This window comes from Gobio gobio (genome assembly GCF_949357685.1).
Source record: "Gobio gobio genome assembly, chromosome: 21".
Taxonomy (NCBI): Eukaryota; Metazoa; Chordata; class Actinopteri; order Cypriniformes; family Gobionidae; genus Gobio; species Gobio gobio.
This window is the reverse complement of record NC_137117.1, coordinates 34,205,216-34,230,227: the sequence shown is the minus strand read 5'-3', so window position 1 is coordinate 34,230,227 and position 25,012 is coordinate 34,205,216. Positions and strand designations below refer to the sequence as shown.

General features: G+C 38.9%; 1 protein-coding gene across 1 annotated transcript in view; it reads right to left on the bottom strand.

The window, feature by feature from the left end:
• Positions 1 to 24,753, bottom strand: part of arhgap46b (Rho GTPase activating protein 46b) — a 92,602-nt gene extending 67,849 nt beyond the window's left edge. The window contains exon 1 of the mRNA XM_079801875.1: positions 24,580 to 24,753. Within this exon, the coding sequence (XP_079658001.1) occupies positions 24,580 to 24,593 (14 nt within the window). The 5' untranslated portion in view covers positions 24,594 to 24,753. The remainder of the gene's footprint in view (positions 1 to 24,579) is intronic.
• Between the last annotated feature and the right edge of the window lie 259 nt (positions 24,754 to 25,012).

Genomic DNA, 25,012 nt, shown 5'->3' with positions numbered 1-25,012 from the left:
GTCGCACACATTCCTCTGCATGGCACGTTGTGGGACATTGTGCAATGTGGTCACCGAAACACCTGTTCTACTCACTTTTGTAGTCGCTAGTCACTTAACATTATGTAAATAAACACAAGCTAACACTTCACACAAACACAGCATTTTACACTAGACCATCTGTCTCTGTTTTGAATGATGCTTCCAATCCTACGCACTGTTTTGAATGATATTCACTGACCTCACCTTTCTGACATCACTGCTGAAACACATATACCTTCTCCAAAAGAAGGCATGAAGAGGATTGTGTACAGCAGGTTTTTCAGCAAAGTTTTGATCATGTTCAATTCCTTGGAAGACTTATAAATTTGCATACTGAATATAATACAGTAGGTTTTATAGGGTTAAAAGCTTTAACGTCCAGTAATGGTGGATTCCTGGATGACTTTGATTTTGCCCATAACGTGACACGACAAGCCAGAAGTGAAGACACTTGTGCCACGGCCATATTTGAAATATCGTGAGTGTTTACATTTCTGTCTGGCATGTTGTGTGTCTTCAAAGAAAGGGAATCAAACCACCTTGCCTTATCAGTGAACTCTACATTAACACACTTTGTGTTGTGCAAATCAAGCATAAACTCCTCTATCTCTAAGTTATGTAAACGGCATTCATACACCCACAGCCGGAGTGATACGGATAAACTGGTCAATTTAAGAGTCCAAGTATAGAGGTATAAAGGACGCCAGAGGAATCAATATAAGAAACTATCTTTGTGTTTTGATTGGTGAGATCAAACAAACTTTTGTTTAGAGCGTGTGAGCTATGGAATGCGACATGGCTTCAGATTATGCTGTGTGTGTATGTGTGTGAGAGAGAGTTGAGCGCAGTGTGTGGTCTTGAGAAGAGGAATGCTCACTGCTGTATGTGTGTGACTGAAGGGCAATCTCTATCCATTCACCTCCAAGGACACCTGCATACCATTCCAGAGCACTTTGAACTGTGTGTCACTGCCAGAACTCGTATGTGTGTGTGTGTGTGTGTGTGTGTGTGTCTCATGTTCAAACAGAAAGTAGAAATCTTTTAAGCCAAGACCTGAGGCACATGGACACACCTCTATTCCAACCTTGATGACTTGCAAATACATTTTACTGGCATGATGAAACTTGTCTTGGGTAGTTTTAATGGTGCTTGTTAAGGCAAGAGTCACTATTAATATTGATCAACAGCTGAACTTCAAAACCTGTATGACTTTTTTTTCTTCTGTGGAACACACAGGAAGATATTTTGTTCATACAATGAAAGTCAATAGGGTCCAAAACATAAGTGGACACCATTAGGAGTGTTTACATCAACTCATTTTTGTCAATAAGAATGAATCCAATCAGATTTCAAATTCTGAAATTGAAATCTGAGATTATGAAACCTAAATGCTGCTATCCGATTCACAAATTAGTTTACTGTCTTTTTAAAGATTCGAATAAACCCCTAACCCTCAATATTAAACGTTTAAATGATCTATATTTCATCTGTCATTCACTCACAAATCCTGTCTGACAGAATCTGACAAACAGTTGGTTATTGACATGCCTGATTGGTCCTGACCAAACACTGGCCTTTTGTGATTGGTCAATCTTCCATCACTCCCTAACAGGCTTGGCTCATTCACACCACTGTGAAAGTCAATAAACGTCTCCACAGGCAGCCATTCAATCACCTCCAGCCATTTGGACGGCCACTGCGTGTGTGTGTTTCTGTAAAGGGAGGAGCCGTTTACACGTACCAACCTGCCTCCTGTGCAACAAATGGGTGGTAAGAGATGAAAAGTCAGTTCGGAGTGTTGCTCGATGCCACGCTGTTGCAGTTCACCTACTAACACAGAGAATACACTCACGGGCCACACCTCATAACAAAAACACCTTTTTATAGAGCAAAACATCATGCCTGTTTAACACGCAGATCATAAATGCCAAAATCTTAAAATAAATCTCATAAAAACCAAACTCACACTCTTTTCTTTCAAAACCTGATACAGAGACCCCTTCACAAAACCCCAAAAGGCATGTATGTGGTTATTCATTCTGTCTATTAGTAAACTAATCTGGGAATGTCTAACATGCTTCACTGTTACACATTTACAAAGAAGGAATGGAGCTCTTAAAATGTTTTTATGTTTGTACAAACACTTTCTAGGCAGCAGCTGAACAGACAAACCCTTAATATTAATTTAATTTAATAATTGCATTTTATTTATCATCAATGTAAATACTTTATACTATGTAAATAAACTGTCATAATGTGTACATTTTTTAATATGCAATCAGTGATTTTTGTATTGATTTACTAATTTACTTTGCATTTAATTTACATACTATTTTATTATACATAGCCATATATACATTTTATTTACAAATGCTGTTTTTTATAATCTATCAAATAAAATTTGTAAGTAATTTAATAATATGTGCGACCAAACATTTTCAACTGCTCTATAAACTTAATTTGCATTCTGTAGTATTATATTTGCCATTTACTTGCACAATTTGTCTCGCACACACAATATCAAAGCTGAAACATACACTGTTATATTACAACACACCATCTGTTGATTATTATATTCTTCATTATTAAGCCATCTGCACTGCTGCTTTATCACCATGTTCTTCTACACTGTTTATATAACATACATAACTGTTGAATTCACAAGTTCATGTGCCACATGTTCAGTACTGTATATAATCTTTTGAGTGATCCAGATTAAACAGAGAGAGTAAATAGATTAGTCTGCATATGGAGAAGCTCGAGGATAAGATCTCTGATTAACCCTCTTTGAACTACTAAGTAATATAGAGCAGTAAACAAAGACGTATTGATTGACAGATGCACATAAACCTCTAAAGTGCATTTTGTAAATACAGCTAGACGAGATACTGAAATTGCATAACATAATGTTATACGCAATGTTAAGGTCTATAACTTAGGGCTGTGTATCGCCAAGAATCTGGCGATACGATACATATCGCGATACAGGGGTTATGATACTGTAAGAAAGGCAATATATTGCAATATTTCTTGTTTTAGGAAGAGGATCAAACCACTATTTTATGCAATCTAAGTAATAGTAACGTACTTGCAGGATTCTTTAGGTTTATATACAGTAAATATATAACCTTTAAAAGGTTTACAGTTGTGCAGTCAAAAATATCGTTATTTCGATACGCATCAATACTGAAATACCTGAAGCAATTCCAATACTCCTTTTCTGCAGTATCGATACACCAGTACCAGCTGCACGTTCTCTCTCTATATGCTTAGTGTTTTTCAGAATCGATACAATTTTGCAAACATAATATTGTGATTTTCACATGATGTATCCATATTTTCTTGCACTACACATAACTGATGAATTTGCAGAATAAATAAGAGTAAGTAATAATAACTACCGCCATCAGTAGTTCATCAAGCCAGCAACATATGAAACTTCTAGAAGCTCTCAGTCAATGCAAATTGACACAGGATCTCTCTGGCCTATTCAATCAGGAAGCTCAGCAAATTGGCGAGTGTTGATGCTTCATGGAGTTACACAACATTACAGACAACTTAAAATATATTACGAATTTTCCCCAACTGTACAGCCAATGTGTCTCTAGACGCCAAGATCTCTTCACATATTCCAATATCTTCCACGCACGCTCACAAGATACTCGATCACAAGATACTCTCTCGGAGACCTCCAGTCGGGTCTAAATATATCAGTGTTTGACTGTATCTGGTCATCGGTGCTCTGCCAAAGCCTGTGTTTCCTGGGAGATGATGGACAACAGCATTTGTGATGCTCTGGAGCTCCATATTAGATGTAATCTCACGACATGAAAAGGCCATCATCTGTTTTCCATAGTGCATCTTTTATTGCATCAGTCCACAGTGGTTTTCGTTCGACTGAACGCACCATATGGACTGTATTTACATGCATATACTTGCTGAAGGACATGCAAATTAAGCCGAAATGACATCATACAATTGCATCATACAATAGTATAAAGATTATTCATACTAATCTTGAAACAGATTTACCTTTAATCTCACAGAATGAGCTTCATGATGATTGATGCGCCAACGTTCTCGTGCACATGTGCAAGTTCATGTGCATTAAACAGATTGCTCTAGAAACACAGAGGTCATCGTGAAGGTTAATTACTGCCTGTTTGATAAAGAGGGCCAGGTGTGAACTCTCGATCTGACTTATATCACATCTGCCTCCAGCTGGAGACCTCAGAGGTTAAACTTGCTTCAGAAACTTCCTATCCCCCCTCCCCACTTCTCTCTGCTTATTCAGAGGTGAAATACAATCTTGTGTGTCCTATGAGCCCGACTAATCAAAAGAGAAAAGGCACACCTGCTGTTGCCATTCTGTGTATAATGCATCCTCAGTCAGTGTGTGTTATGTCTGAGTGTGTAAACTGAGAAAAGCATGACTTTCATAAGATACAGCCTTTTAAAATACATAATTACATAAACGGGAAGCACCATGATGTGGTGACACTAGACTACATCCATGCATGGGTATAGTGCTCTTCTCCATCATTGAAAAAGTATTGCTGTTGAGATCAACAAAATGTACACGGACGGACGGATGGACTGACTGACTGACGGAAAGACAAATGACAGGATGGATGGAAAGACAGATGACTAGATGGATGGATGGATGGATGGATGGATGGAAAGACAAATGACAGGATGGATTGATGAATGAATGATTGCATAGATGGAAAGATAGATGACTAGATGGATGGATGGATGGAAAGACAAATGACGGATTGAATGGAAAGACAGGTGACAGGATGGATGGATGAATGATGGAAAGACAGATGACAGGATGGATGGGTGGATTGGATAGATGGAAAGACAGATGGATAGATGGATGAATGGGACTGGACTGGATGGAAAGACAGATAACAGAATGACAGGACGGATGGATGATTGGATGGATGGAAAGACAGATGACAGGATGGATGGATGAAAAGACAAATGACAGGATGGATGGATGAAAAGACAGATGACAGGATGGATGAATGGAAAGACAGTTGACAGGATGGATGGATGGAAAGACAGTTGACAGGATGGATGGAAAGACAGGTGACAGGATGGATGAATGGATGGAAAGACAGATGACAGGATGGATGGTGGATTGGATAGATGGAAAGACAGATGGATAGATGGATGAATGGATGGATTGGATGGAAAGACAGATAACAGGATGACAGGATGGATGGATGATTGGATGGATTGAAAGACAGATGACAGGATGATGGATGGATGGAAAGATAGATGACAGGATGGATGGATGAATGGATGGAAAGACAGATGACAGGATGGATGGATGGATGAATGGGATTGGATGGAAAGACAGATAACAGGATGGATGGATTATTGGATGAATGGAAAGAAAGATGACAAGATGGATGGAAAGACAAATGACAGGATGGATGGATGGACAGATGACAGGATGGATGGATGAATGGAAAGACAGTTGACAGGATGGGTGATGATTGGATGAATGGAAAGACAGATGACAAGATGGATGGAAAGACAAATAAACAGGATGGATGGATGGATGAAAGACAGATGACAGGATGGATGGATGAATGGATGGAAAGACAGATGACAGGATGGATGGGTGGATTAGATGGATGGAAAGACAGATGGATGATGGATGGATGGACGAATGGATTGGATTGGTTGGAAAGACAGATAACAGGATGATGGGACGGATGGATGATTGGATGGATGGAAAGACAGATGACAGGATGGATGGATGGAAAAGACAAATGACAGGATGCATGGATGGATGTATTCGATGGATGGATGGATGGAATGGAATGGAATGGATGAATGGATTGAAATTAATGAATTAATGAATGAATCAATCAATCGATGAATCTACTACCCTGATATTGACTAGGTTTTCAATTTAGTAAATTCACACCAAGATCAAACAGGGCAAGACAGGAAGAATTAAGTATAAATCCTACTAGACTTAATCGTGGTTTGACAGTTTAACAGCTTGTATAACATTTTCATGGAAGTGTAAAAAGCCTGTGAAAGTAAAACAGCCACTGCTCTCCTCATCATAACAGCAAAAACAAACTGACAGAGAGAGAGAGAGAGAGAGAGAGAGAGAGAGAGAGAGAGAGAGAGAGAGAGAGAGAGAGAGAGAGAGAGAGAGAGAGAGAGAGAGAGAGAGAGAGAGAGAGAGAGAGAGAGAGAGAGAGAGAGAGAGAGAGAGAGAGAGAGAGAGAGAGAGAGAGAGAGAGAGAGAGAGAGAGAGAGAGAGAGAGAGGCCTCAGAGAAGGACCACCGACTCCCTTCCAACCTGGACAACAGTTCAAGGCCACACGCTGAGATGGAGAGAGAGATGGGAGGAATAAAGAAGAAAAACAGCTGAATCTCTCTCTGCAGGGGGCTGTATAAAGCAGGAAAGAGAACAGAGCAGATTGTGACTAACTTCTAGAGCACTTCTGACACAAAATGTGTTTCCTCTAGATGAGCCCAAACTGCTGATGGTGTGGCCTCTTAGAGGACGAGGTACAATACAAGAGTTGAGGATGAAAGGAAGTGGAACAGAGAGAGAGCCATAAAAAGAGTGAGAGTGAGCAACATCATGAAGAATGAGAAACAAAGCAAGAGTGAGAAAGCGTCTGGACTGACGTTCAGGAGCACGTCTAGATCTTGCCAGAACATTCAGTCATTCCTGGCTGCAGAAGTACGGCTGTGCCTTCGGACGTTTTGTTTTGAGTCAATCGAGCAGTTTTCTCACACTCATCACTCTTCTGCCTGTATCCATCAAAGAGCAGGCGAACGGAAAAGCACAACAGGTCACAGTAGTTCATTCCATGATTTAATCATTAGGGGACTATCGGTGGGTTTCGGCAGGGCCGCATTACGATGGATTACCACACTGCTGCTCCAACTCCCATCTGAGAACAGCTAGCAAAATAACTATTCCTTAGCAAACCTGCATGTTGAGAATCCGCTGTGGTTTGATTTAAAGGGATAGTTCGGGCAAAAATGAAAAAATTCTGTCATCATTTACTCACCCAATCTGCACTACTTTCTTTCTTTTGTGGAACACAAAAATTAATCTCTTGAACAATGTCCAAGCTGCTGTCTTCCACTTGACTCTTTTTAATTATACGAGAGCCTTATGGTGCGTTCACACCGGACGCGAATAAATCACGATATTCGCACGTAGTTGGACGCTTGAACATTTTGAGTTTACTCGCTTCATTCGCGCCTGACATTCACTTCACAACAGACGCGATTCGTGTCATGGGAGGTGCTTCTGCCTGGCTCGTCTCGTTGAGAAATGGCTGACATGGGCTGTGTTCACACTTGACGTCTGTTTTGTTAAAATCTACTGTTAATGTGTGACAAAATGTAGTTTTAAGACTTTTTCAGGCGATAATGTAGTTGTTTAAAGCTCAAATGTGTGGTTTATTTATAAAAAGAGTGCCTATTTGAACATTTTATCTGGCGTTTTCGGAGTTGTGAGCTCCAGTGGATCAGCGGCGCTCAGCGCTCGTTAACCCCGGCGAGAGCAGCCTTTCCTCGGCTAGTCCTTCTGCCGTCTGCCGCTGGCTCTGATGTCTCTGTGGTGCCTCGAACTAGAATTCGTCTTGTGTATATGTAACGGCCGATCTTTGGTCTCATGGATCTATAATTTGTTCCCTGGCAAATCGTTTAGGCTGAGGGCAAAGTGAAGTTTCATTACTTTTTTATTTTTAGGCTATTTAACTAATTCAACGTTACCGTTGTAGCACTGACTTTGAATGTTTGACTGAATTGTTTGCTTTATTTCATGTATAGCTTCCTATCCCTTTTACTTATACTTTTGTATTATTGATCATACATAAACTTGCATTTAACAAAAAGAGACTGAGTTGTGTTTCATGTCATTTAATTTTATTACAGTGAAAATCATATGCACACTTGTCTGAACCAGATATTAATATATGATTAATATAAACCATATGATTTTCTCTTCATTGTTGTCACTACTGCAGGGCTCGACATCAACGCTTGTCCGGGACAAGTGGATTTTTTGAAGGGGCAACTGAAAAATAATTTTACTTGCCCGACGGACAAGTATCCTGAGTAAAACGTAAAAACAAAAAATAACTAGGGAAAAGTGCATTCAGTTAGTGTAAGTGGAGATCGATAGTGGATAATAATATAAAATGAACTGACGTTAAAAGGTTGTCCTGTTGAGGCTTGCGCAGCCTCTCGAGGAGAAAATCGACACACATGAGCGCCCGTCATCCAAAGAAAATTGTGTCGTTTTTATATTTATAACATATGATACAGTTAAGCAACATCACACTAACAAGAGTGTTGTTTTCCTGAATACATCATGACTGAAAATGAAGCTGATTTCATACGCCAGTTCCATAAACAATTAATTAACATTAAGTCACTTACATTTTAGGACAAGCGTGTGAACAGGCTTAATGTCAAGCCCTGCTACTAGAGCAAGCTCCTGATTGGTTAACGTGGCATGAATATCCGCCAAAGTTCAAAATTTTCAATTCGCAATGTGTCATTCGCGTGAATCGCGTCATTCGCGCCGACTCATTCGCACCGCAGACTGTATATTTGCGTCTTTGCATTGACTTAACATGTAAATCACTCGCGCGAAACACTTCATTCGCGTCCGGTGTGAACGCACCATTAGGCTGTGTTCACACTTGGCATGTTAGGTTTGATTAAAACAAACTCTGGTGCGACTGCTCTGTTAGTGTGCGATGACACGCTGCCAAGATGGCAACGGCCAGCTCGTCCCTACTTTACGCTTCAAAACTGCTCTTCAGAATCCTATGGGAGACGTCACGGACACTACATCCATGTTTTTTTCTATGCTCAAAACACTGCCTGTTTCTAAAGCAACCGCAGCTTCAAACGGCAGATGCAGTGACCCAATGATTTTACTAATCAACTATTGGCTCTTTCATTTAGAAGGCGTGGCTTATTCGCCAGAATGGGCATTGCAATTTCTCCCATTCATAAGTAATCGGAGTGCACCGTCTTCCTATATATAAAGTCTTTGTTAAAGGTCCCGTTCTTCGTGTTTTTTTGAAGCTTTGATTGTGTTTACAGTGTGCAATATAACGTGTTCATGTTTCGCGTGTAAAAAAACACAGTATTTTTCACACAATGTACTTATCTGTGTACCGCTGTTTCCACTGTCCTAAAAACGGCTGGTGATTTCCTCTTTCTATGAAGTCCCTCCTTCAGAAATACGTAACGAGTTCTGATTGTGCAAGCGCTTACCGTGTTGTAATTCGACCGCAGCTTAGCGCACGTGCCAGCAGTTCCTGTGTTATGATTCGACAGCAGCTTAGCGCACGTTGGAAAGGTCACGCCTCTTAACGGAGAGATGTATGCGTTCAATAATCTCTACAGCGTCCCTGGGAAAGCCAAACAAAGGTGATTTGACTCCTGGATGAAAATAACAGCGTCTCGATGACATGGCGATAAACACACTCAACGCAACAGTTCCTTTTCTCCACGCGACACGTCCGCTTCTCCACGTGGGACAGCAACAAGACCGCGCCCCCTTTTTCGCGTTTCTTTGTGGGCGGAGGTAAGTCTGTTCTACTGCTCTACTGACGTAATTAAAGAAGGAAGTACCAGGATGTAGTCCAAGCCAGCCGTTCGCTGTAGGCTTTGAAAGGGAACTTCTGTTAAATAAAATATCTCGCTTGGCATTGAACTTTGAGCTTTATAATTTTACAGGTATTATTTATGCTCTAACAGCAACATTACACACTAACTAAAGTTTGAACAATGGAATCATGCGGAATGGGACCTTTAAAGTTAATGTTGAACGTTTGCCAGTTCCTGCCTCCTCCTTTCCTGAGCCTTGAACATTATTAGACAAAATAAAATCAATATTGTGATATATGGCTCATTGCAATATTTAAATCACAAAGGCTGCAATTTAATTAGATAAATATTTTCTTGCCAGTTTCAGAGTGGCTTGCCTAGTTCATTCACTGTCAGTCATTCCGCTCTGAGACACTGAAACACTGTGTCATGAGCCGCATTAGACAGATCGCTATCATACACTCATTTTATAGCCAAAACAGTGGGAATGTGTCCTATGAAACTCAACTGGAAAGACACTTTATGGTTTCATTAACTACACGGTTATTGAAAGAGGTTCGAGTTGGTTCTTGTAAAGAGCAAGAACACCCAACATTTTCAAGTTTTTCCCAAATGATTTATCCCAATGTCAGTTTTGCAATATCATTCAGCCCTAATTTGAATATATACTAGAAACTCAAATAAATGTACACACTTGATAATGGACGTTGTGCTGTCCAGACAAATCTGTTTCACATTTCTAAATGCTGAAATGGCATGAGGGGGCAGTTCTATTTTATGAGAGAGAAAGAGAGAGAGAGAGAGAGAGAGAGAGAGAGAGAGAGAGAGAGAGAGAGAGAGAGAGAGATCTAAAAGAGACATACAGTAGTACTTTAGGTCAGTCCATCCGTCTAGGCAGTGCAATTAAACGCCTCATTTAATACGGTCTTAATCTGATCTTAGCTTTAAAATACCTCGTAATGACTCTGGGATAAGAAAAGATGGACTTGTCCAGGCCTCCAGTCTAGACAAATAAACTACATTAAATGCAAAGTGCTTCTTCCTCCTCTAAGACAATATTTATAGAACACTTTCTAAAACAGGTACATGTCCACGCGGTCTAATGCACAGGGAAAAACATACAATGGGATCACCCCAATTTCCAGCGACTACGACCTGCCTAGAATAGGTCAGTCGAGAAAAACACAGCACTAAGCGATCTCGCAGGCGCTTCACAGAACTACATGCTGCTTTAGACACGCTCTCACGTGTGCCTGTGTTTCTCCAAAATGGGAATTACATATGCATGTCTGGAAAGCAATGGATGGAAAAGGGGGCAAAAGAGCAAAGGTAGAAATAATGTAAAATAAGTGAAACAGAGAACATAAAACCGTGTGTCAGTGGATATGTTATATGCTTGCTCAAAAGAAAGCATTTCTTAAATCCATCGTTTCTGCTGCATTTAAAAATGTAATTAAAATAAATCATCAACATATTTTTACTACAATTAATAAAGTTAAATAATAATAGTATTTATTAAATGAATAGTTATTTATATGAACACTCAAACATTGATCTACAGCACTGTTTGTGTTTTGGTTTACTTGCATATAGTCCCCAGATATTGGCAAAACGTCTGTCATCTGGTGACATTAATAAGTTAAATAATAAAATTTTAAATAAAACTACAATTTTCCTTTTGGAATAGGCTTCATCTATAACCAAATGTAATTTACACAAAACCATTACATTTTTTGAAATTGAGACTTATACATCATCTGAAATCTGAATAAATAAGCTTTAAGATGCAAAAAAAATATAAATATTGAGAAAATCGTCTTTAAAGTTGTCCACATGAAGTCCAATGCATATTACTTCTAATAATACATTTTTTATATATTTACGGTTGGAAATTTACAAAATATCTTCATGGAACATGATCTTTATAGCCTAGAAATCTAGATGCACCCTAGTGGCAGCAAATCTAATTTGCAGCCAGGGTCGTCTAGCAACTCTCCGTTGGCTTGCGAACTAGAAAAAACAAACTCTGGTCAGGCCAATCACATTGTGTATAAGTCGGTGGGCGGGCTTAACATAATCACGGCAGAGTTGCGGAGGTTCCGTGTGCTACTCGTAAACAAAGAAGCTGGCCAACAGCGGACTTTCCAATCGGCTTTGGCCGCGAGTCTGGAAGACTTGGAGTTAAGCTTTTCTTTGAGAAAAGAACAAAGAACGGCACTGAAGTCATTCTTAAGAAAGGAAGATGTGTTCAGAGTTTTGCCGACCGGATACGCCGAAAGTTTAATCTATCAACTAGCTTCGCTTCACCTTTTTCGTTGCTCTGGTTGGTTGTAGCGCTATCCTATTGCGTGCAGAGGGAATTTGAAAAACAACTGTTTATCCCACCCCTCAGACTGAGCCCTGCCAATGGTGAGTTTCCAGACCCAACATCTTGATGTGGGTCTGGCTTGTCAAGCTATGATCTTTACTTAATATCCCAATGATTTTTGATATAAAAGAAAAATCGATAATTTTGACGCACATAATGTTTCGTTGGCTATTGCCACAAATATACCCGTGCAAGGTGCGACTTATGACTGGTTTTGTGGTCCAGGGTAGGGTTGCGGATGTCCCCTAAATTGGCAGTTGACGATCTTTTCTCAAATCTTCACTCGCGTTCTTCCTTTCTTTTGCTTATAATTAAGTCCATTATAACTATTCACATCCTTTACTGTGGTAAAGTATAAAAAACACTGTAGGCCGAATACCTTTTTACTTCAAATTTTATTTGACACAGTTTGTTCTTGTAATTAAACTTGGTAAGGCGTGTCAAGTTTATTTGAATAGCGCATTTCACACACACACAGGTGATTTTAGTTTCGTTTTCTCTGGCAGTGAATAATCAAACATTGCCTAAATGTCCTGACCCTGTGGAAGATAAAATTCGCTCTTCAGACCTTTTACAACAAGTGTTGCTTTGCAAATTCAGGAGAAAACATGAAGACGAAGATAGCAGTATATGACGCATCTTTGCAGGGAAATAGTATGAATCAAATATTTTTCTAACTAATATTGAATTTTCTTATATTCTTTAGGTTACCATTATTTACTGATAATCGTTTAAATGTTTTATAGGCTGTAGTGTGTTGTTTCACTGACGGAAGTGCTAAAATAAACACGCATGCTTATGGATGTTCAGCCTCAAATTATTTCAAAATGTAGGCTATATATATATATCTGGCATAGACTACAGTATTTAAAATAGCATATATGCATTAGTTATATTCTCAATTTAATTTACAGAGCAATCCCTGCTAAGTTTTTAGTTTAACTATAGAAGAGGATTAGTGTGTGTCGCACTCACAACAAGACTCACAACGGGGGGCGTGGCATCTCGATGGACGATGATATCATTCATCGGCACAACCCTGGTCCAGGGTCACATATGACTGGTCTAAAACGCTATTCTTCTCATGTTTTGCTTCATTTTCTGTCATCTTTGCAGGACTGTGATATGAAGAGTGTGTAAAGTAACATATTTTAGCAACTGTGCGAAAGTGAATAGCACATTACAGGCACAATACCGATATAAAATGAAACGGTACAATGTCACGTGACTGTGTGTCATCGTTTTCAAATAGCTCAGTTTTCACAGTCCACACTAAACGCAAAAACTGCTTTTTTTGTCCAAGTTTATCCACTTTGGAGAGTGTTCTCAGAAAGCTCAATAGATTAACACCATAATGGGGCTATATTGTGAATGGCCTTGAAAACAAGTATAAGGATCTTATTATTAGTGTGGACAAGGCCTATATGTCCCCACGTAGATTGCAAGATAAACGTGTTTGTCAAAGACTGAATAATCTGAATTTTTATGTTTGCATTATGTAAATAAACATGGCTTTTGAATGTGTCTGTCCTGTCTGCTAATATTGACATTTTCCTGCTGTCTTTTTTCAAACGGTTTTGTCCACCTTATGCTCAACTTCATTATTATCTGAACAGACAGGCAAAAACAAACCCATTTGGAGAGAGTTGATGAAGGTGACTTCTAGAACAGACGTCGTGACGGTGGGCCTCCTGCAATCGAATATAAAATGGTGATTCAGATCTCATCAGCACGGCTCCCAGAGGAAGGGCCCGCTTCATCTGCTGTGCTGCCGGCTAGAGTTTCACCAGACAGCTTCACACCACACACTCTCCTCACGAACACAGTAACTGATAGGGCAGTCTAAAACCGACAACCACCCACCCCTGTCTTCCTTTCCTAATTTAAAATGGCAGCTGGATTAACAATCTCGGTGAAACAACTGAAGCCCCCACAGAGTTAGAGCAGGCCAGTATGGCTTGAAATTAGATAAACATATACCTCAATTTAGTGGTAGAACTGATGCCTTTCCCACACAAATATATTAACTACTTGCAATTTCAGACGTTTCGTTTTTCTTTCCACTCAATTTACGAGAGATGAGTCATGCTCGAGCAATTAGCTAGTTGCTAATGCGGCCTCACTCATAATTAAAGGAATTAGCATTCCAGCATTAGCGTGTGTGCTAACCACACTCCTTGACAATGGCGGTGTTTGTCATTGAAACTAGCCTGGTTCCCATTCACTGTTAATGAGCGAGATGCCTGATTAGGGATCTCAGAGGGCAGGGATCCACATTCCTGCCCCTGAGGTTAAAGGGTAATGCAGGGGCAGCAGAGTTATACTTCAGACCCTTCTGTGATTTTCATGCTGTTGTGAAATTCAGCGGTAGGTTTGATAGACAGGAAACTGAAGGAAGGGAACGCTATGAACGCTAATGGCGAAGAACTGTGAAGGTCCCTTTTCCAAGGTCATCAGCTAAAAGTACATATTTTAATTAGTGCTGTCAAAATTAGCGCGTTAACACAAAAATATTTTTATAAATATGAGTTATTATAATGAATGTGAAGATTGTTTCAAGTTAAACAACTTAAATTAAAAGTTGTTATTTTTATAAAGCCTAATAAATGGATAGCTTTCAATTATACTGTAATGTTGAATGTCTATCATTAATGTTTGAAAAAGAATAATAATAATTGAGACATCAGTATTGGTATCAGAGATACTGGCCTTCATTCATAAAAAGATGCCTTTACTACAAATATTTAAAATATAATGTCTTTAAATTGTTTCTACATTAATTGGGAGAGTAACTCTGAAATTATTACAATATAAAATATAATTTTTAATCGATTGACAGCAATTCAAATAGAGACAACAAGAGGGTTAATATACAAGAGGGTTCCCACACGTTTTGACAAATAAATTCCAATCATTTTTTTCATGGTATTTTAAAAGGATTTCAAAATCCTTTTGAAGAGACTGAACTCCCAAAAAAGTATTTTATTTTATAGTATTTTATCTTCATAAACTATAGAAACGTTCATGACCTTTCCAGGACTTTTTAGAATTAATTTGGATATATATCAGGTATAGTAAACGCCAATTATTCTCAAATGTTGTAAACAAACATTTAAATTGCACATAATGCCCATTTTTATATAAATTCTTTTATGATATAATTACGTTCTTCTCAATGTACAACATTTAAACAGAGGCTGTAATAAAAACAGCTTATATAGACTTATTTCAACATATAATTAACATAAAAAATAGAATGAATATGTAATATGGTGCATACATTTATTAAAATGCTCTTCTCTAGTTGTTTTTCTTGTTGAATAATGAGCTATGGACATCAAATGGCTTTAAAATCACATTTTGTTTACAAGCTGTTTTATTGACATCTTTCTGAGGTTGAAACACTGAGCGATTACACAAGACATGATACGGATTTGGGTAAGTTGTACTGTTTCTTTCAACATACCTTTTGATGTTTATTTTGTGCTATAACTAGTAATCATGAGGAAGAGATGATCGGTTTACATGCGCAGAAATGGGCAGAGTTTGCAACAAAAGCAGAAAACCTATTGCGATTAATGGATGCCCAGGTACGCTACAAATAATGTTTAGTGAAGTTTTGTTCATGCGTCAACAGAAAACAGCAGTGATTCTCAGCATCGATTATCAGAAAAAAGTCAGATCTTGGGATTTGAGTATTGATATTGTCAACTCAGCCCTAACCAGGAAATGTTGATGTCTATATTACTACATTAATGCTGTCTTATAATTCCAGACCGGATATATTCCAAAATATACCTGTGATGTAGTCCTAGTTTTAGACCTGCTAATGTGTGACGCTTCGAAGCGAAAATGTGGGCATTCAACACCTTTTAGTATATAATCCACTGAGTTATTTGTGGGACTGTGGCCTACACCTCTTATTTGTCTTTTTTAACTCAATCCACGCCTCTCCGCTCTTCCAAAAGAGACAGACAGGAAGGAAGAGGTATGGACGTGTGGATGGAGTGCACAGGCCAGACGTGTCCTTCATCCTCCACTGCTGAGCTCTACAGTTCATACACAGGCTGAGGTCACTGGAGACCATTTAAACTGAGACACAATCAGAAAGGAAAAACCCTCAAGAAGAAATACAAAAAAAGACACAAAAGGTGGATGTGGCAGATGTACGCGTCCACCCGTTCAGGACGGGTATACCAGCCAAGTCTGTGTGTGAGCTGACCAGAAAGGTTTGGTCACTTAGGCCTATTCACGCCAAGTTCAATCCAAATAAATCACTGGAAAGCTACAAAATATTCAATAATTAAAAATGAGAGTTTTTGCAACAAAAGTATTCATAGCAATATTTCTCCAAAAATCGATTACCTAAAAGGAACCGTTCACCTTCCAAACTAGCTAGCTAACAAATAGAGAAATATCTGCCTACAAAAAGTTGAAATATGTCCATTTATTATTTTTTTGTTGTTGAAAGAACGCATCCTTTGTGACCATCCCTTGGACTGTACCCTGGGGAGCAGACGGGTGACCTAATTCGTTTGCTCAAGGGCTTGACTTCCTCTGTCCCATTCATCATGCACCTGGCCAGAAGTCCTCACTGATTGGTCAAAATATCATCAGTGACATTTACTCAGCAAACAGTGCAGCACAATACCTTACGAATTAACATTTGTCCAGACCTTCAGCTGCCAATCACAACCTCAGTCCATCAACCAGCCAACAGTTGTCGAGGAAATTTCAGTTGCCACAGTATAAGGAGAGCGGGATACTGACTATGAACCAAAAGAGGAGCCTCTATTGACTAGTTAAAGATGTTTCATCCAGAACTATGTGCATCTGTTTGAATCAAAGTGTAACTGAAGCCTCTGACAAACATGCAAATCTCACAAGGTGAAAGGTTACGCTGATCGAGCGCATGCCTCAATGAGAGACACACACACACACACACGTCTGGTTCACTATCTTTGTGGGGACTCTCCATTGACGTAATGGTTTTTATACTGTACAAACTGTATATTCTCTCCCATTACACTAACCCTACCCATCACACAAAACTTTCTGCATTTTTACATTTTCAAAAAAACTCATTCTGTATGATTTATAGGCTTGTTTACTCATGGGGACCTCAATTTAGGAGCCCACAGTGACAAAATTCCCCATGAGTCAGAGTGCAAGTCCCCACCGGGATAGAAAAACATGGACACACACTCACACACACAAGCTTGGGATTGCCTGGCCCACAATCCTCAGGGGTCATGACTCATGACCACTCTTATCAGGCAGATGAGGAAGTTCAGCATTGGCAGGGCTGGCCGGGTGTGAGGGGTGGATCAGAGGACATGTGTGAGTGTTTCAGATGGGCCAGGGTGGTCATGTGAGGGGATTCAGAAAAGTGCATTAGCACAGACGAGGGACGTCTCACGCTCATTTGGGAATACTGAAGAAACACGCTTAATTTCTGCCACTCTCATTAAACAAAGCTTTCTAGCAGAGATTTAAAAGATTACTTAAAAGACTAAAGCACAGAGATGAGCCTCCAGGGCAGGTGTGTGTGTGCTTGTCCTCCTGTTGTATTTCCCCAAGCGGCCACAGTCTCGCTCATCCGAGGAAAGGAGCATGTGCTGAACTTCCTCCAACTAAAAAAAAAAAGAGACTTGGTGCTACTGACTGGTGTCTACATTACACGCTCTTCTGAAACACAAAGACCACTGACACCTGAAAGACTGAGGTGGGCTAACGCTAATGTCTCTTACAGTTGTTTTTTGTGGTCACACACTGGAAAGAAACAGGGCAATATCTTGAGGTTTAACTCACTTGGTGCCTCTTTACATGTAGGGTCAAAGCAGCAAATCAAATCTAATCACTCAGCTTTGTTTTAGATCAGAAATGAAGGTCATGTTAACAATGAAACTCAATGCATCACTACTAGACAGCATAAAGTAGCATTCGCAGCGCATTTAGCTTGTGCAATGAAGTGTACGGTTATTAACACCAAACAAAACCCTAGAAAGTTGGGGAAAAACGAGCTAGCCCTGGTTATGTCAACAGAAATGAAAAATCAGTTATCAGATTTTTTTGATTGAAATTATTTACACAATAGGACCAGAGACATTTATTAAAACAGTGCAAAGGGTCCATTTTTAATAAAACTTTTTTTTTCAATTTGTAATAGAGGATTCCTATAGTATGTTTTTTTCAACAACAACAAAAAAAAACTATTTCAGTCTTTCTACTTTTTTAATTCACACTCTTTATAATTCAATGTGTTACTTGCCATTTTGTTGTAATTATTTGTCAAATTCTCTCGCAATTACTGAGTGATAATTGTTTCAAAGTACACCCATTTATGTTAACACACATGGCCAATCATAACTTATTTCACGTTTTTGCAAATTAGTCAAATCTCATTTGTTTTCATATGATCATCCACACTATAGCCGTGTTCCCATTACCCTTCAAATTGTGCAAATTGAAAATACGCCCAATGGAAACACGTCAATTTAGAAAAAAAATATCGCAAAAAAGTTTACACGCTCGCATGCATGAGGTGGTTTCTCAGGAAATTCGAAAAAGGAATATTTCGCAAAACGGCAATAGAAACATTTACAGGTCACCTGGTGTAAGTACAAGTCACATGATCATTCTTTGAAGAGGGCGTGGGTATGTTTGGACAGATGACGAGAGAGTTCTTTATTACACTCATAAAAGACAAAAGAATTACGGGAATACTGGATTTTAAACAACAAGGAAATGTCACAATTTATCAAGACCTCGAAGCAGATATGAGGGAGAAATCTCCAGAAATGCCTGGACGTGGCTTAATTTACTAACAAAGTGATATTATAAGACCAAACTCAGTAAACACCATAATAATAAAGCATACTATCACTGTAAAAAAAAAAAATCAGTTCTAAATTTTTTAGTTGGCCAAATTGAATTTCTGTGAATTAAATTGCATCAATTCACAGAAATTCAATTTGGCCAACAGAAAAATTTAGATGTGATCAGTCACTAGAAAATGTTCAATTGGAGACCTGAATTTTTTTTACAGAAAGCAGATGAGTCCAGAATATGAGCGTTTAATTACACGTTACGCGTTTTCCTCCCATAGAAAACCAAGAAAATGCTTAATGAGACTTAAAAGGAACAATAGTTATAAAAAAGACAAAGTTTGTTATACAGTGATTTGCAAAAAACAAATCTGTACTCACAAGTAGATTGTCATTAAAACAGAAGGAAAACTATTCAAACTAGCGATCTCACCGGGAACACATGGGCTCATCTGATTTTTGGCACGTAGTATGCTTTATTAGTAAGGTGTTTACTGAGTTTGGGCTTTTAATATCACTTTCTTTGTACATTAAGCCACGTTGGAATTACTTATTGCTAGAGGAATAAAGTATGTTTTAGTCGTATAACATCGGTTAATGGAAACGCAGTCATATTGAAATCGTTTTTTAATCGACATTTAGAAAGTAATCGCAAATCTGTATTGGAAACCCTAGTGGTTTACTCTCTTTACCAGGCCAACACATGTCCGTTTTGAAGGCAACAGTTTCAGCAGACTCTGACTAGTAAAGAAAACCCCACCTTGCTAGAGGGAGAGCAGGGTTAGATTTTGAGCGCTGCCTGGCTCAGTTTCCTATCATCTCAGTGGGGGTTGTGAGATATTTTCAGACAGCCGCAGACATGCCCTACTGTGCTCTTAATGACTGCCACTCCAGGCTAAACACTTTTACTTCAACACTATTGGGTTAATATTCAGCAGATACCCACCAACTCTGGGAATGCTGCTTTAAAACGTGACTCAGAGAGCATATGCAAGTTTATGTGACAGTGAAGATTGCACACATTGTATAGGGGTGATGTGTGCTAGTGTTGTTTGTGAAATGATACTCAACAGAGCTCTTCATTAATTTACGATGGGTATTAAAAGGAGTCTTTTATGACTTATGTGTTCGACAGCATGCAGTAAAAAGAAGAAGAAAAAAAAACACTGAATGGTTTGCAGACACTCGGAACAGCAAAGATCTGTGCTGGATGAAGCTGTTATCTAGAAAAACGCCTGTAAATCCAAAACTGCTGTCAGCACACATACTGTGTATATATACTAAATAATATAGTACTATATACTATCAGTGTTGTTATCGTTAACTAACATTAAAAGCTGAAATACAATAAAATATAAATATTAGATTAAATGTATCAAATTAAAGATGAACCACGTGATGCATCCAGGGTTTCCGTTGTCCGGTAATTACCGGACATTGGCCGGGAAAAAAATTAAATGTCCGAAAAAATTTAATCTTTTCGGTCAAATTGTCAGATTAAAATCTGACAAATAGCTCTCCAAATCTGACAAATAGCTCTCCAAGAATATGCAGAACCAGCGATCAGAAGGATTGTTTGCCATTTTACAAGCCTTGAGTCTGCGGACACCGCTCCTCTTATCGATACCGTAAGCCTGCGACGTGATGCCCTCGCTGTCATGACAGCGCTCCGTGGCTATGGAGGATTGCATTTCTCCACAGCCTGCGAAGTCCTCATATGTGATTTCAGCGAAATGTATCCAGAGTGGACCAAGCTCGCCAAGATAGCCTGTGTAATCCCTGTCTCGAGTGTTCCTGCAGAGAGGGGGTTCTCACTGCAGAATCGGATCAAGACGAAGCAGCGATCGCCTTGCGGAGAACAAGGTTACGCGGCTTATGCGCATTGCAAGTTGTGGAGAGACACTGGGAACTTTTGATTTTAAGTCGGCAGCTGCACAATTCAGCACTGCAAAAAAGCGTAAAAAGTAGCCAAAAATGACGCGAGACAATGTTATAGGCCTAGTCATTTGTTTGTTCAAGTTCAGTTGACAAGGAGTCATTTACACGGTGGCCAATTTAAATGTTACCAACTAAATGAGACATACTGAGTTTATAATTAAATTTGCTTGAGTAAAAACAATGCTATATTCGGATATTTTATGCGGGGAAGGGGGGTTGGTTTGTTAAACTATGAAATGTGAAACCATAGTAAAAAAAATTGGTTGATTGACGCCAATCGGACGTTCATGTTTTTTTTCCCGTCTATTTGAAAGTTAGGCTAATAAACATGTTGCATATACGGCCTGATTATGTCATTTTTTTAAGTTACATAAACTGCTTTCAGTTTTCCTCAACTTGAATAATTAAGAGGCGATATTTGACCGGCATATCATCAAAATGTCCGGAAAACGAAACCTCTGCCGGTCACTTTGACCGGCACCATTTTTTTCTAGCGGAAACTCTGGATGCATCATCAGGCCAGGCCACCTTCTTCCATTGCTCTATGGTCTAGTTCTGATGCTCACGTGCATCAATGAGACTTGGCCGCCCATGACCCAGTCGCCGGTTCACCACTGTTCCTTCCTTGGAGCACTTTTGACAGACACTGACCACTGCAGACCGGGAACACCCCACAAGAGCTGCAGATGCTCTGACCCAGTCGTCTAGCCATCACAATGTGGCGCTTGCCCATTTTTCCTGCTTCTAACACATCAACTTTGAGGACAGGACAAAATGTTCACTTGCTACCTAATATATCCCACCCACTAACAGGTGCCGTGATGAAGAGATGATCAGTGTTATTCAATTCATAATGTTATGCCTGATCGATGTACTGTAAACACACACACACATATCATTTTTGCCTGTGATTGCTGAGCGATTGAAATAAAGTTAATATTTCTTATTTAAACAGCGAGCCAAATCAAACAAAAGTGAAAGAACTCAATCATCATCATTATTATTACACAACAGTATTTGCCTGATATGTTCATGCAGGTTATAGACGTTCAGACATTGAGAAACACACTTCCAGTTCTCTGGAAAAAACCCACAAAGGTCCCACGTTTAAAGTCTTCTAAAGCAGGACACAGTGGGAAGAGTTTCCCAAACGGGCCAACAGGAAGACTCCACCGGTTGTGTTGGGTTTGAGTCTCTCTCCAGTAATACTACAAGTGAATGGAGGAGGCCAAGATAGATCATCTCACACACAAACCCTACCGTTACAGCTGAGCCAAGTTTGGATTGAACACACACCCACAAACTCGTTTTCCATCTGATCTGGCCCACATCTATCACAGACGGCCATTTAATTTCCAACAATCTTTCTGCCATTCCATATTAAGTCTTAAAGCACGGGAACGGCAAACACAACTACCATCTGCCCAAAAGATTTACTCCTAAATGTCAACTTCATATAAAATGAGCATATTAATAAATGCAGACTGGAGAAGAACGAGCCAAAACCTCTTAATAGAGGTCAGAACCGGGGAAACATCTTGATGTTTCCATCAGGGACGAGGAATTTGGTTCAGGTTCCTCAGATGTTTTCGAGCCATGCCAAGCCAATTTGTAATTTCATCCGAGAAGATACAAAAAGTAACTAGTAATTAAGGCTTTACCGCAAACCAAGAGCTCCACCATTTCTTTCAAGCAACTCCAAAGATAGTTAAACGCTGCTATAGCAACATAGAGACGATAGATAGGGTTAGACTGTTGCACAACATGCGTTTCGTGTTGATGGGACACATCCGTCTGCTGGCAGCGTAAACAGCAGAAAGCAAGATGTGTTAAAGTGGCACGTAACACAAACAAATGCATTTCTTTACAAGTTTCTTCGCATCGTTGATGAATGGATAGGGTTACATAGTTTTAATAGTTCCTCCTAATACAAGTTTAAAGAAGTACTTCACCCAAAAAATGTTTTCTGACAAAAACAACTTACAGACTTAAGTCGACTTGTATTATAGCACATAAGTTGTATGGTAACTTATTTTTGCATTTTAATTGTATGGGAAAAAAAGCAACTTGGACATTCTTCAAAATATCCCTTATAGAAGAACGAAAAACGTTTTAGCTTGACAGAGTGAGAAAATAATGACTGAATTTGCATTTTTGGCTGAAATAGTCCTCTAGTTAACTAGTTCATAATTAGTTGACGCATGGACAACTAAGTGTGCGAGCAATTGGGGCACATTATCAGACTTTCAGTCTAATAGTAACTCCATCCATATGGCTTTGTGAATATTTCAATAGTTCAGAAAAGCTGTCAGTGTTTGTCCTGGCTTCAGAGGAGGTCTTCTGAGAACGCAAAGGGATATGGCATTGCAACATGATTAATAAAACATGTCAAAATCCTATTAACTCAATTAAGGCTGACACCTGGAAGACGACACTGGAGCAGCCCGCAACAGACGCATCGCATCTGTTCATCAATCGCCCCGACTAATCAATCCATCATTGTTCTGATCTGCACATCTAATATGGATCGTTGACGCTCATAACATCCAACAAAATATAGTTCAGGTCTAGGGGTGGGGAATATGACAAATCTTATATCACGATATGAGTCATTTTATTATCATTTAAGACATAAACAACTGTGTTTTCCCCCTATTCCGGCGTTTACATTGGAGCCACACTGAGCATTTAAATATTTAATAAGACAAACAATGAATTGTATTTTTAATAAATTGTATTGTGCCATCTGAAGCTAATTAAAAAAAAAATTATATATATATATATATATATATATATATATATATATATATATATATATATATATATATATATATATATATATATATATATATATATTAAAAAGTTTTACTTTTTAACAGGTAGAAGGTGACAGGTCTGACAGTTTTACAGTTAATTCATCATTATTAGCATCTTGCTCAAGGTAAAATCAGTACAAAGTGTGTATTATGCTGATAATATGCACTTCACATATCCAGTTTTCAATAATTACTTGTCGTCATGATAACAGTGTTGACTATTTAAAATCAACCCCTACTGATAATCAAAATACAAGTTAAAAAAACAATTGCACTGAAGAAAGATCTCACAGTGATATTGTTTTTTTTTTTATCTATGGATATATAAATCAATGTAATTATGATGGTAACGGGGTTGACACTTAACATGCGGACCCATGTGACGTCCTTTTATTATGCTCAGTAAAATGTAAAAATTTTATATTAAGACCAAAAACAGCTTTTATTTCCATATATTTTATATCAAAATATTAACATATATACTAATGTATGTTAACTGCTAATTGCATGGACAAATGAGAAAGAACAGGCCTAAAAAAATCACAATTAAAAAATGTAATTAATATTGTAAACAAAATGGCTACATATAAGACATTCTGTGGTCAAAGTTGCTGTCAGTTTTGCATTAGCAAAGTGGGACACTTAAAAGTATACTTTTTGCGGAATGACACCATGAGTTCTTAAGTTAGTTAATGCTGTACATCAATTAAATCACTTTAAAATCGGAGAGCAACATCACAATCGGTTTCAAAGCAGCTTTCAGTGAACTTTGCCCATACACATATCCTGTACATAACACCACCTTGTCAATACAGTCAGCAACAGTATCGTCTGATGAAGTTACATCCCAGTAATGTGCCACAATTGACAAACATTGTTTCAATATCAAAGTTACCCTACCAACGCGATTCTCTATCAGCAAACAGAGCAGAACTGCACAGTGCAACTGCAACATGTATCCACAACTCAGAAAAATTATCCATCTTACCTTCTGTCAGCCATGTTCCTCACATTGTTTGGACTAATGGGAGTGAAAGCATAAGATGTGTCCTCTGGCAGAAACTGAGCAGACTGCGCCGAGTCTGTGAAAGTGGATTTCAGGCTCTCTGTCCCGCTGGAGTTTGAGGCAGACAGCGGAGTGGGTTATCCCCCCGCCCTCTTCAGTTTGGGCCATGCTCGAGTAATCCGATCTGGAGCCTGCTGTAGTTTCATTGAAGCGGAATGGTCGCTCACACAGTCTGTGTTTACAGTTTGAGGAGGAGACGCGCCATCTGCTGGTGATTTGTTATGGTGCTAGTTCACAAGTAAATGCTGTAAATAAAATAGCAATAGTATCCATCTGCAGCACCGCAGGTTCATTTTAGTCCACTGAAGAGGATGATACTATTAATTTATTATGATAATGATAATATAGTGATATA